The 14,782-nt window shown below is 41.6% G+C and overlaps 2 protein-coding genes across 2 annotated transcripts; both read right to left on the bottom strand.

Moving 5' to 3' along the window:
* Positions 1 to 6,011: 6,011 nt before the first annotated feature.
* LOC128775441 (olfactory receptor 7E24-like) lies at positions 6,012 to 7,004 on the bottom strand. Its single transcript, XM_053896666.1, has one exon. The coding sequence runs from the start codon at positions 7,002 to 7,004 to the stop codon at positions 6,012 to 6,014; it is 993 nt and encodes a 330-aa protein (XP_053752641.1).
* Positions 7,005 to 12,601: 5,597 nt separating this feature from the next.
* On the bottom strand, positions 12,602 to 13,690 carry LOC128775432 (putative gustatory receptor clone PTE01). The gene has a single exon (XM_053896658.1). The coding sequence runs from the start codon at positions 13,688 to 13,690 to the stop codon at positions 12,602 to 12,604; it is 1,089 nt and encodes a 362-aa protein (XP_053752633.1).
* Positions 13,691 to 14,782: the final 1,092 nt, after the last annotated feature.

Raw genomic sequence — 14,782 nt, forward strand, 5'->3', positions numbered from 1 at the left:
AAAATCAGGATATTTGATTGTGGTAGCCGACATCTGATAATTGCAGACTTGCTTTTTATATTTTGGGTTATCTAAGTCAACTGATATTCTTGATGTCTGCTCATCTATGATCTGTTACCACCACTGCAGGTCTCTGTGGCTCATGGATCCTAGTCACCATTCTGGATTTGTTGCTCAATCACCCATGGTTAAGACTACTGCCATTTTAAGTTTAGAACTCAAGGTATTTGTGAATGTAGTTTCGAACTTCTGTCCAGGTATGGAGGTTAGCTAACTGAAACATATTAAAACACTCAAGAATTACAAGTTTAGAACAAGAGTAGAAATTTTGGATATCAATTGATTAAGACTGCCTTAACATTCCCTGCAGCTTGACTAAAATTAAAACATGTTTCTTCCTGACTGCAAGGGCCTGACCACCCCTTTGTCATCAATTTTACAACCCAGGATGTCTTCCTTAAAGACCTGGGAGCCATCCCTTTGAAATATAATCGTCAATAATGTTAGCACCTTTATCTCCCAATGTCTTTTCATAGGACGGTAGGCACTTAAGTTCAATAAGCAGCAATTAGCAAACACAGATAGACTAGCCACATCGACCAACCTCCCCCCAATATCTTCCACCCCTTTTCCATAAGCTCACCCCAGCTTCTAAAATCCTCCTGTCTTTTGTTCTGTGGAGTTGAGTTCAATCTCTATCCCTTACTGTAATAGTCTTGAATAAGGTCTTCTTTACCTGTTTGACTATGTCCAATGCAATTTTACTTGGACACACAACGAACGACTTTCTCTAGAAAGTCTCTAGAAATTCCTAACAAATTTCTATCAAAGTACTCTTTTGATGAAATTGCCCAGTGTCTTGCCTGTTTAAGCAAATAATATTGCATCTCACAAAGGACTTCAGACTGGAAGAGGAGCAAAACCCACTTTCTTGATGCATCAGTTTCATTTGGAACAAAATATCTGAGGTAGCCTGGTACAAAGACTGTCCATGACACTCAAAACATGTGAACTCACTCAGAAAGTAATGGTAGTAAAAGATGAATAGAGACTAACCTGATGGAGAGAACATCAGGAGAATTTAGATGGGTGTAAGAGAAGGCATCTTTTTTTTTAAGTTTATATTACTTACTTTGAGAGAGAGAGAGAGAGAGAGAGAGAGAGAGAGAGAGAGAGAGAGAGAATGAGAGCAAGCATGGGAGGTGCAGAGAGGGAGAGAGAATCCCAAGCAGGCTCCTCACCATCAGCATGGAGCCTGATGTGGGGCTCCAACCCAAGAACTGTGAGAAAATGACTGAAGCTGATCAAGATTTCTTCACTTAACTGACTGAGCCATCCAGGTACCCCAGAGAGAGAAAACATCTTTAAATTTCGATATTTGAGTGGAAAGTTGAGTAAGAAAGGGGAAGAAAATTTTAGGCAGAGAGAATTAAGTGTAATGGTCTAGAGACTGAAAGAATATAGTCTGTTTAAAGAAAAATAAGAGGGGTGCTCGGGTGGCTTATCAGTTGAGGGCCCAGCTTTGACTCTGGTCATAATCTCACGGTTTGTGTCTCTGTGCCCCGTGCTGGACTCTGTGCTGATGGTTCAAAGCCTGCTTCGGATTCTGTGTCTCCCTCTCTCTCTCTGCTCCTCCCCTGCTCCTGCTCTGTCTTGTATGTTTCAAAAATAAATAAACATTAAAACAATTTTTTAATTAATAAATAAATATAAGATATCCAATATGTCTGGGAATGCAAGCTGGTGCAGCCACTCTGGAAAATAATCTGGAGGTTCCTCAAAAAATTAAAAATAGAACTACCCTATGACCCAGAAATTGCACTACTAGGCATTTATCCAAGGGATACAAGTGTGCTGTTTTGAAGGGACACATGCACCCCGATGTTTATAGCAGCGCTATCAACAATACCCAAAGTATGGAAAGAGCCCAAATGCCCATTGATGGATGAATGGATAGAGAAGAAGTGGTATATATATACAATGGAGTATTACTTGGCAATCACAAAGAATGAAATCTTGCCATTTGCAACTACGTGGGTGGAACAGGAGGGTATTATGCTAAGTGAAATTAGTCACTCAGAGAAAGACAAATATCATATGACTTCACTCCTAATGAGGACTTTAAGAGACAAAACAGGTGAACATAAGGGAAGGGAAACAAAAATAGTATAAAAAAGGAGAGGGGGATAAAACATAAGAGACTCATAAATATGGAGAACAAACAGAGGGTTACTGGAGGGGGTGTGGGAGGGGGGATGAGCTAAATGGGTAAGGGGCACTAAGGAATCTACTCCTGAAATCACTGTTGCACTATATGCTAACTAATCTGAATGTAAATTTAAAAAAATAAAATTAAAAAAAAAGATATCCAATATGTCTAGGCAAATGGTTCTCACACTTAGTGTGCAATAGAATCACCTGCTGGGCCTGTTAAAATACAGATGGCTGGGTTCCAGCTGTAGAGGTTCTGATTTAGCAGGTCTGGAGAGGGTATGAAAATTGGCATTTGTAGTTTCCCAGGTGAAGGTGATGGTGCTGGTCCAGGGACCAATGAAGGACCTGGAAAGGGATAGGAGAGACTAACTGAAGGATGTTATAGACCATGGCAAAGGGTTCGAATTGTACTCAAAGAGTAACACAAAGTGACTAGAAGGTTTTAAGCAGAGAAGTCACAAGTTTTGACTACACCTAAAAAATCAATCTGGCTGCCATGTCCACAGGGAGAAAGTGATTACTGAGCACCCAATTAGGGCACTCTTATAAGAGCAATAATACAATGTGACCATGAATTGTTTTGGAAGAATGGGAAAAGCAAATCATATCACTAAAACAGTGCTATACAGATCATTTAATTGCTTTGATATGAAGGCAAATAAAACGAAGACCTAAAATGACAAAATTTGAGGGGGGGGGGTGTCTGAGTGACTTGAAAGGGAGGAGTAGGTCTCTCACTTGAAAATCTGAACAGCTATATTGTATGTGCTAGATGCTAGATGCTAGTGAATTTTGGCAGTGGAAACAAGAAGAGACTTACTAGTATGTCCGCCAACATGCAGTGAAAGCAACTTCCACTAATGGACCAGTGTTGGAATGTTTGTTAATTCTTCAGAAAACTCCTCTTCCGAGAAGGGCAGGAATAGCCTCAGTGTTGAACACTGAGGTCATCCCCACGAGCAATGCTTTCAAAATCCATTGAACAGAGGAATCTGTGGGGCCATGGTAAAACTTGTCACAAAATAAAGGGTTGGGTAGGGGGGAATGTTTATGGTTGGACCACTGACTCCAGAAATTAGAGGATTACAATAGCAGCAGCAGCCAAAATTGTCATTTTTAATGCACATTTTATTTACACCAAGGGTTTAATGTTTTAAAATAAACTTTTTTAAAAGTGTAACACACATGGGGATATGTAAGTTACCTTATTATCTCAAACTCTACACTCCTTTTCTATCAAATATCTCTGCGTTTGGATTTCCAGAGTTATTAAAAATTTCAGTGGTGACCTCCCTGCTGCCCGCAGGGAGCATTGAATGAATGAATGCCCCCATTCTTCATCTTTTGCCCTTGAATTTTCCTTTTCATGAGCCCAGCGTTAGGTTTGTAATTCAAAGAATATTTCAACTACTTCAGAACTGCCTTTAAAATTTTTTCAAGGAGCACTGGGTGGCTCAGTCGGTTAAGCAAACAACTCTTGATCTCGGATCAGGTCATGATCTCACAGTTTGTGAGTTCATGTGAGCCCATATCAAGCTCTATCTTGGGCTCCCAGCTGACCATGCAGAGCCCACTTGGGATTTCTCCCTCCCCCTCTCTCTCTCTGCACCTTCTCCCTCTCAAAATAAGTAAATAAACTGGAAAAAAATAAAATAAAATGTTCTCAAATACATTTTATTAGTAACAAGGGGTCCCATATTGAGTTCCTTCTGAAGCCGACTCTGAGACAATGATTAGCACACAGGATGTTTACCAAGCAATGTTCCTAGAATCAACATCTGTGCAGGGGCATATGTGTAGTAAAGAATTTGGCCTCACCTAAACAGAGATGGCCTTTGTCCCAGCTCCTGGGAGGTAACCTTTAAATGCTTGAAAATTCCCTAATGATAGAAGTGATTGGTTATTTGTGAAAGACCCCAGGTTATTCATGAAGGACCACACCTGATAGTTTATGCTAATGAAATGACTTAGGATGGGAACTGGCCTTGCCAAAAAGACCAGCCATGTGATTAAAGGGTTGGAGTATTGGGCAAAGGCATATCAGGCCAATATAAGGAGGGAGGTTGGAAATTGGGTTCAACCTGATAGGCCATAATTCAACTACTCATGTCTATCTAATGAAGCCTCAATAAAAATTCTGGACAATGGAGCTCAGGTGAGCTACCTGATTGGAAATGGTCTTTGAGTATTGTCACACATATTGTCACCAGGAGGAGGTAATGGGTCTGGATCCAAGGGAAGAGAACAACAAGAAGCTTCGCATATGGGAACCTCCATATGCCCTTCTTTGGCTAACTCTAACTTGTGTCTCTTTCCTATAAGCAAACTGCAATCATAAGCACACTGCTTCTTGAGCTCTGTGAGTCATTCTGGTGCATCTGAGGAAGTCCTCTTGGTTTGAATCATTCTAGCAAAGTATCAAATGTGAAAAAGTTCCCAAATTTGGATCCAACTGGTCTGATGTGAGAGTGGACCTAGGGGCTCCTGGACTTGCATCTGGTGTCAGAGGTGAGGACAATCTTGTGGTTCGGCAAATTCTTTGCAGCAAGGAAGGAAACTGGAAAAAGTCGAGCCAAGATGAAGCCCATCAAAGATCTCCAACAACCAGCAGGGAGTTCTGGAGCTAAGATGATCTCTTAGAGTTGCCGGGAACTAGGGCAAAGGGACCAAATGTTTGCACCCCCACACCTAATCAGTCATCGGATGTGGGCTGCCCCAAGGAGGCATGAGCTTGCTGAAGTAGATCCCTATAGACGTTGGTTGCTGAGGGCTGAGTAACACTCAACATTTGAAGCAACATGTCCCTTATTCCTGACACAAGATCTTTTTTTAAATTGTGGTAAAAGAACATAAAATTTACCATCTTAAGCAGTTTTCAGTACAGTGGCATGAAGTACATTCACACTGTTGTGCAGTCATCACCACCATCCAAGTCTAGAACTTTGCTATCTTCCCAAACTGAAATTCTGAACCTACTAAACACTACCTCCCCATCTCTCGCTCCTCCAGACCCCAGCTCCCACCATTCTACTTTCTGTCTCTATGGATTCAACTACTTTATGAACCTCATATAAATGGAAGTATACAATATTTTCCCCTTTGCGTCGGGTTATGTAATATGAGTGGGGAGAAGTTAGATGGAATGGGAAGGAAAATTATCAGGAAAATTGGGAATCACCTCTGTTCTGGTAGTTCCTCTCCCATCTATTCCTTGGGAACCATACAACCCAAAGTTCCTAGAGAAGTCCCAGGAAACTTGATACCTGTTGACTCAAACTCAATATTAATAGCGTCCCACTTCAATTTCAAAAAGAAATTAGTCATCCTACTCGCTCAAAAATCTGACCAAGAGCATTAAGGTGCCAAAATGTATCAGACGCCTTGGTCCTTAAGGTAGGGTTTAGAACCTCCCATCAAATTTGTGGGTGGATGGGGTGGGGGAGAGGAAGCTCAGGAAAAGTATAGAAACAATAAATAACAAGAGACAGTTATGATTATTTTGCATTGATAGAAACAAGACTGCTCATGACCAAGAGTCCTGCGTAATGCAAAAGGAAAGTGAGAGGGATATATGGATATATACATAATCCTGCAGAGGTTATAATTTAAGTGGGGAGCCCAAAATAATCTCCCAATTCCATTAGAGCTATGCTAAGAGGAAAAATTGTGTAAGCAAACACCAGAGATCCATATAGGTACCTATACCATGTGACTGCACATCCAGAATGTCTTGTGCATGTTTGATTTGCTGCATTTTGCAGTGCAATGAACCGAAAAGGATAAGACACATGCTAAGATTAGTCTGTCCTGCTGATAATCCTCCACAGTGCTCTCTTGATATCCTTGTTTCTCAGGCTGTAGATGAAGGGGTTCAGCATTAGGGTGACTACAGTATACATCACCGACGCCACTGCACTCCTCCTAGGGGAGGGGGAGACAGATGAACTGAGGTATGCCCCAAGACCTGTTCCGTAAAACAAGCAAACAACTGATAGGTGAGAGCCACAGGTAGAAAAGGCTTTGCACTTCCCGCCTGTTGATGGGACTCTCAGAATGGAGGAAACAATTCGAGTATAAGAGCAAAGGATCCCTGAGAGTGGAACGCCACCAAAAATGGCCCCCATGAAATACACTAGTATGGTACTGATGGAGGTATCAGAACAGGCAAGGTGGAGAAGTTGAGGTGCATCACAAAAGAAATGATGAATTTCCACACTTGTGCAGAAGGTAAGTTGTGACACCATCAAACAGTGAATCTGAGAGTCCAAAAGGCTGCTGAAAAATGACACGAGGACCAAAAAGCCACAGAGGCATGCGTTCATGATGACTGGGTAGTGCAGGGGGTGACAAATCGCCACAAAACGGTCATATGCCATCACAGCCAGGAGTAGATTGTCCAAACATCCAAATAGGAAAAAAAAGGATACCTGAGTTAGGCAGTCTGCATAGGTGATAGATCTACTGTGTGTTTGAATGTTCAACAGCATCTTGGGGATCGTAGTGGTGCTGAAACCAATGTCAGCCAAGGACAGGTTGGAAAGGAAGAAGTACATGGGTGTGTAGAGGTGGGGGTCAGAGCTGACAGCCAGGATGATGAGCAGGTTCCCCAGCACACTGACCAGGTACATGGACAGGAACAGCCCAAAGAGAAGGGGCTGTAGTTCCAGGTCATCTGAGAGTCCCATGAGGAAGAATTCTGAGACACCAGTTAGATTCTGTGGTTCCATGAAGATGGGACACCTCTTGAAAAAGAAGAGAGTGTTGAATAAACAAAACAAGTGTAGAGACATCCAGCTAAGTGTGAATATTTAGATTCAAGCAATTCATAAGTAACGCATTCACACTTGAGGATCCTACCTCCTGTTACCTTCAGCAACATTTCTCCATTGTAAACTCTTCTTAGAACTCTTTCCTTATTGGTGTCTTGGCAATTTACCTGTTTCTACATATACCCATCATGAAGACATTGAGCCAAAGAATGTTAGACAAGCATCTAAACATATAAACATAGAAATATTTAGGGGCACCTGGGTGGCTCAGTTGGTTAAGCATCTGACTCATGATTTCAGCTCAGGTTATGATCTCACGGTGTGTGGGTTCAAGCCCCTCATCAGGCTCTGTACTGACAGCATAGAGCCTGCTTGGGCTTCTCTCTCTCCCTCTCACTCTGCCCCTCCCTTGCTTGTACTTTCTTTCTCTCTCTCAAAATAAATAAATAAACTTTAAAAAGAGAAATATTTAGTTATACTTGTTTTGGAACTCATATTTGTGGCCAGGAAAAGTTGAGTTTTCTTGCTATCCCTGCATGATCCCATTGCCCTCTTCACTTCAGCTGCCCAAAGGCAAACACTGTCACGAATGTGGCAGTATATTTTCCTTTCAATGTTTTCATAATATTAGTACTGATGTATTCATGAACAGTTTTCTTAAAAACTTACTTAACCCTGGGGCGCCTGGGTGGCTCAGTCCATCGAGCATCTGACTTCGGCTCAGGTCATGATCTCGTGGTTTGTGAGTTCGAGCCCCGCATCAGGCTCTGTGCTGACAGCTCAGAGCCTGGAGCCTGCTTCAGATTTTGTGTCTCCCTCTCTCTCAGCCCCTCCCCGACCTGTTCTCTATCTCTCTCAAAAACAAATAAAGCTCAAAAACAAATAAAGTTTAAAAGAAACCTTACTTAATACTATAATAATGCTCACATTGCTTTCTTCATTCTCACCACAATAATGTGCTTCAAGTGTCTCTGTGAAGTACACACATCTATTTCAAGCACTTCAAATGATGCATAGTATTACCTGATGGATGACTTTATTTTATTTTTCCATTTCTTATTATAATATTCCTAATAAAATTCTGCACACTTCCATATTATACAAGAATTTCTGTACCATATAAGCAGAAAGGTGAAGAATTGTAAAAATCAATACATGTACAATTGTACTATTAATTATCTATCTTTATTTTCCCAATAGAAAAGGTAGACAAAAGCAACTTCATGCTTTTATTGTCAAGGTATAGAACTGGAAAGATGCCTGAAGTCTGTGTTGCCATGCTCTTTCATAGTAGATCCACATGAAAATTCTATTTTTGTCTAGGGAATAATATTTCCAAATCACAGATCTCCAAAATAGGCTGCCAAATGCATTACTCCTCATAAAAAAAAATCCTATGATCTATAATATTCATATAGTAAAGGCCCCCGTAAACCATTTGGCCCATTTCCCTAATTCACAGATGAAGTCACAAAATCTCAAGAGAAGGAATTGGTCATCCTCTTTCTGTTTTCTCATCTGGGACAAAAGCATGTGTGAAATTGAAGAAATCATTCCACACTGGTGGAGTGCACCGAGTCTTGGGATGGGAATCAGGACTTTGAGTCTCACATCTGTCACATACTAAATCTGGAGTATTTTCAAGCTCTCAACCTCTCCGTGCTGGTATCCCTCTAGGTAGCACCTAGAAATGGGGAGAACAGTACCCATGTGGCACCTAACAGAGGTTTGTACTGGAAGGAAGAGAAGCACGCAGAGAGAGCATTGAGGCCATATTGTCTATGCTCTGTTTCTGAGAACCAATGTAGGGTCTATTCAATATTGAACAGAGATCACTGTTGTCCTTGTCACTACTCTGTGCCAAGCAAAGTATAGACTCTGGGAAATCAGAAATGAATGTGATTCAGTCGTTTCCCTCCAAACGCTCAGTACCTACCTGCATAAGAACAACAACAACAACAAAAATGTTCTCTCGGGATCTCAGGAAACCCAAAACTTCCAATCACAGGATATTTAGTTGGATATATGGTGCTTAGCCTTGAGAATGACAGTAAAAACAATATTAATAATACCTAAAATTTACCTTGCCCTTACTATATGCATTCATCACATATTTAGTCACATGTACAGTGCTCATGTTAATTCTTACTCAGTGCAGTTGTATAAACCAGATCAAAGATATTAAGAGCTTGCCCAGTCCCATACAGATAAAAAAGTAGAGCAGATAAGGTTCAAAATTCAATGGTGGGTCCCTGTTTCCATGAATTTCAGAGCATTTAAGGAGAAGTCCAGAGGTCGTTTCCAGAATCGCTAAGATATACCTTTGAACAGTTTCTTTCTGTTTTGTGGTTGTTGTTGTTGTTTGTTTGTTTGTTTGTTTGTTTTTTGGAGAGACAGAGAAGCATTCAGGGGAGAGGGACAGAAAAAGGGAGAGAGAGAATCCAAAGCAGGCTGCATGCCCAGTGTTGAGCCCAATGTGGGACTCAATCCCACTATTCTGGGATCATGACCTGAGCGAAAATCAAGAGTCAGACGCTCAACCGACTTAGCCACTCAGGCACCCCTGAACTCTTTATTTCTTAAGAATCGGATCTAACATACTGACTCTATCCCCTTAGAGATCAAGAGGGCCGAAATTACAAAAATGGAGGAGAAAGTGGAGTGTGAAACAAAATCCAGGAGAAGGGGCAAGAGAGAGCTTCTCTGAACTGTCATGAGTTTTTTGTTTTTTTTTTTTTTAATGTTTATGTATTTTTCAGAGCGGAAGACAGAGTGCGAGTGGGGAAAAAATATAGAGACGGAGACACAGAATTCGAAGCAGGCTCCAGGCTCTGAGCTGTTAGCCCAGAGCCCAATGCGGGACACAAACTCATGAGTCCTGAGATCATGACCTGAGCCAGAGTCTGACACTTCGTTGACTGAGACATCCAGGTGCCCCATGAGCGGACTGTTTATATGATCTCTACCTTCATCTCAACTATCTTTTCTATAGTTGACGCAGCTGGTGGCACCACTGCTCTCTGGTGTCTTCTACCATGAACCCCCAAAGGAAAGAGCACAGAGAGCAGGAGTCTCTTCCTGGAGTAACGGGAAAAAGACAGGCAGGTTGGATAAGCAGGAGTGAATACAGTCTAGGTGCCCTGTGAACAGAGTCTCACTGTCTGCATCTAAACATGACTTCATCCCTATCTATTCCAGGACCTGGTAAAACTTAAAAAATTTATGCATAGCAAAAACACAATCTTTCCAAAAAAGACATACAGACATGTGAGAAGATGCTCAACATCACTCATCATCAGGGAAATACAAATCAAAACCACCATGAGATACCATTCAACACCTGTCAGAATGGCTAAAATTAGCAACACAGGAAACACCAGGTGTTGGGAAGGATGTGGAGAAAAGGGAACACTCTTCACTGCTGGTGTAGCCACTCTGGAGAATAGTATGGAGATCCCTCAAAAAATTAAATATAGAACTACCCTATGATCCAGCAACTGCATTACTAGATATTTACCCAAAGAATATAAAAATACTAATTCAGAGGGATACATGCACTCTGATAGCTATGGCATTATTATCTACAATAATAGTTATAGAAACAGCCCAAGTGTCCATCAATTGATGAATGGATAAAAAAGTCGTGAGATAGATATTACATATATGTATATGTGTGTGTGTGTGTGTGTGTGTGTGTGTGTGTGTGTATATATATATATATTTCTCAGCCATAAAAAAGAATGAAATCTTGCCATTTGCAACAACATGGATGGAGCTAGAGCATTATGCTAAGTGACATAAGTCAGTGAGATAAAGACAAATATAATATGCTTTCACTCCTATGTGGAATTTAAGAAACAAAACAAACAAGGAAAGGGGCAAAAAAGAGACAGAGGCAAGCCAAGAAACAGACTTTTAACTATAGAGAAAAAACTAGAAGGGAGGTGGTTGGGGGGATGAGTGAAATGGGTCATGGGCATTAAGGAGAGCACTTGTCACGATGAGCATTAGGTGACATATGAAATTGTGGAATCATTATACAGTACACCTAAAACGAATATTATGTTAACTATGATCACTAACTGGAATTTAAATTAAGCCTTAAAAATAAAAGTCGGTTGGACACAAAAAATAAATAAAATCAGGAAGTGAAAGAGAATGCTGTGTTCCTCTCCTTATCTCTGAAATGATGATAATGCATGTTGTTGTCTGTTGGGGATGGTAATGCAGATAAAAGGTAACAAGCTACATAGAAAACTTAACTCGGTGCCTGAAACTCGGAGTCCCAAGGTAAAAGTTTGTAACATTCTGGTTACTGTCATCATTGCCATCATCACCGTCATCATCAGCTTCATGATCATTTGCAGGACTTGTGGGCAGTTAAGAAGGACCAATTTCCTGCTCTGATGGGGAAGATGCCCACGGGACACAGAAATAACATGGGGGCAAAAATAGAAATCTAAATAAGAGTTCTTGGATCCGCACCAAAACCAATCACATTAGGTCTTTATAGGGCTGTGAGTTGAATCTTTCCATTTTGGTCCCCTCATGTCTGGCTATTCCAACCGCTCTAGTTGTCTTGATGAGGAGGAAACAATGCTCTTCCAGTCCCTTCTGCCTTCAGTCTCTCCCACTGCACTTACTACTCCTGGACTGTGCTGTGTCTCTGCTGGAGCAGGTCTGAGGAACGCAGATCCCACTGCCACTCCCCTACCTGGAACTGGGTGAGGACAGAGGCTTTGTTTCCAGGACTGGCAGGAACACAGATGCAGCTATGGGTCTCCTGGAGCAGACAACTCTGGGAGGAGGAGAGACATGTATGGAGCCCACTTAACTGGAACTGGCCACTAAAGGGCTGGAAAGCACGGGCTGATTGAGCCCAGTGCAGGGCTCAATCTCATGAAACCTGAGAACACTACCTGAGCCAAAATCACAAGTTGGACTCAATGGACTGAGCCACCTAGGGGTCCCAAGATTTTAGTTTTAGGTAATCTCTACACCCAATGTGAGTCTCGAACTTACAACCTCAAGATCAAGAGTTGCTCACTCTTCTGATTGACTCAACCAGGCACTCCATACTATGAGGATTTTAAAAGGCTTCTCAGATAGTCCAAATAGGAAGCCAAGATTATGGACCAGTGACATGCATTCTCTCACACAACCTGGATAAACAGATTTGACCAAAGCCAAACTTTTATGGATAATAGACATTATGGTGAAAATGGCTGAGAATTGTGTATCTATTTGAAAATGGAGTTGTGAATTTCTACAGGAAGCTCGGGTCATAGGTGACCAATCAGAAGATTCCATAGGTATAAAGAGATTCAATTGTGCAGTGATATTGGGATACATAGCGTCCTGGAATACTCCCATAATTCCATCAAAAGGGTGCCAAGATAAGCAATATTTAGAAATGACAAATCAAGAGGAATGGACCACGACCTACAAAAAATGTGACCAAAGAGGCATGCTTGCCAATTCCATATGTTTGGTTTGGCAATCATTTCTGATCAATAGGCACACACACAAAAAAAGCCCAAGTATTAAGACTAGGCTGTTCTGTTAAGGAGCCTCTGCAAGGCCCTCTTGATGCCCCTGTTCCTCAGGCTGTAGATGGACTAGGCTGTTCTGTTAAGGAGCCTCTGCAAGGCCCTCTTGATGTCTCTGTTCCTCAGGCTGTAGATGAAGGGATTGAGCATGGGAGCAACCACAGTATACATCACGGAGGCCACTGCATCCTTCCTGGAAGAATGTGAGACACTCGATCCCAGGTACACCCCAAGACCTGTTCCATAATATAAGCAAACAACTGACAGGTGAGAGCCACAGGTGGACAAGGCTTTGTACTTCCCACCTGTTGACGGGACTCTCAGAACGGAGGAAAGAATTTGTGTATAAGAGAAAAGGATCCCTGAGACTGGAATACCAGCAAAGATGCCACCAATAAAATACATGAATATTTTATTGGTGGAAGTATCATTACAGGAAAGCTTGAGGAGTTGAGGAGGGTCACAGAAGAAATGGGGAATTTCCACGTTTGTGCAGAAGGTAAGTTGTGACACAACGAGGCATTGCAGCTGAGAGTCCAGAAGGCTGATCAAAAAAGACACCAGAATCAGCAGGCGACAGAGGCGGGGGTTCATGATGACTGGGTAGTACAGAGGATAGCAAATAGCTACAAATCGATCATAGGCCATCACGGTTAAGAGTACACTGTCCAAACAGCCAAAAAGATTAAAGAAAGACAACTGAATCAGGCAGCCCGCATGGGAGATCACTCGGTTATGAGTCTGAATGTCCAAAATCACCTTTGGGACTGTGGTAGATGTGAAACCGATGTCAGCCACGGACAGGGTGGAAAGGAAGACATACATGGGGGTATGGAGGTGGGAGTCAGAGCTGACAGCCAGGATGATGAGCAGATTCCCTAGCATGGTGACCACATACATGGACAGGAACAGGCTGAAGGTTAGAGTCTGCAGTCCTGGATCATCTGAGAACCCCAGGAGGAGGAACTCCAACACATCTGTTAGATTATCTGGTTCCACAGAGCAGAGACAGCTTTTGGAAAATAAATGAGAGTTTACATAACAGAAACAAGGATACAGGAATCCATCAGTGTGGCTATACTTTGGATGCATGCAATTCACAAATAAAGTATTCACACTTGAGGGAAATCTAGCAACACTTCTCAGTTGTGACAACATACTCTTCCTACAACTCTTTTCTCATTGTCCTTTGCTCCATTCACCTGTTTCTATGTGCACCCACTTTGGAAAGATGGAGCTAAAGAAATTAGAGATGCCAAGGATACTTACAGATTTAAAATTCCATAAACACACTAACATATCAGTACCCTCCTTAAAGGAAACAAAAGGAATAAGAAATGTCATTCTCCCTTAAAAGATTGTTCTAATCTAAGGGCACTAATTAGCAGTCAAAAGTACGTTATTTCATCTAAATGCAGAGAAATTACAAACACCCTAAAGAACTATGTAATAAAGTGTCTGACTCATATTTTGTGGTGATATTTGACTGCAAACGGTGGTTAAGGCTCTCTTTACCCCATCTGCCCAACACCTGGGCTAGCTGATAAAAAAACCCGGGTCCTCCAGTTATAAGTGAGTTCTAAGGATGTGATGTACAGCATGTTAACTATAGTTAATAATACCGTGTTTCATATTTGAAAGCTGTTAAGAGTAGATCTTAAAAGTTCTCATTACAAGAAAAAAAGTTTTGCAGGGCACCTGAGTGGCACAGTCGGCTGAGCACCCGACCCTTAATTTCGGCTCAGGTCATGATCCCAGAGTCATGGGATCAAGCTCTGCATCCAGCTCTGCATTGAGTATAGAGCCTGCTTAAGATCCTTTCTCTCCCTCTGCCCCTCCCTTGCCTGCCTGCTCTCTCTTTCTCTCTCTCTCTCTCAAAAAAAATTGGAACTATGTATGTGATGGAAGCTAACTAGACCGTAGTGATCCTTTTGTAATATGTATAAATTTTGAATCATTATGTTGTATACTTGACCCTAATATGTTATATGTCAATTTATCTCAAAAAACAAACAACAAAAAAAGCAAGCCAGGCAGCCTGGGTGCCCCTCCTTTAGAGACAGTGAAACATTCAAACCTCACAAGAACATATGCAGGAAATCTCTCTCTCTCTCTCTCTGAACTCACACCATAGCCACAATACAAAATCCAAGCCAATCACTTTCCTTGAACTTTTGTGCCATTTCATTTTTTTTTAATTTACATCCAAATTAGTTAGCATATAGTGCAACAGTGATTTCAGGAGTAGAT

The sequence above is a fragment of the Panthera pardus genome, unplaced genomic scaffold, assembly GCF_024362965.1.
Source record: "Panthera pardus isolate Hobbes unplaced genomic scaffold, ASM2436296v1 HiC_scaffold_8, whole genome shotgun sequence".
NCBI lineage: Eukaryota > Metazoa > Chordata > Mammalia > Carnivora > Felidae > Panthera > Panthera pardus.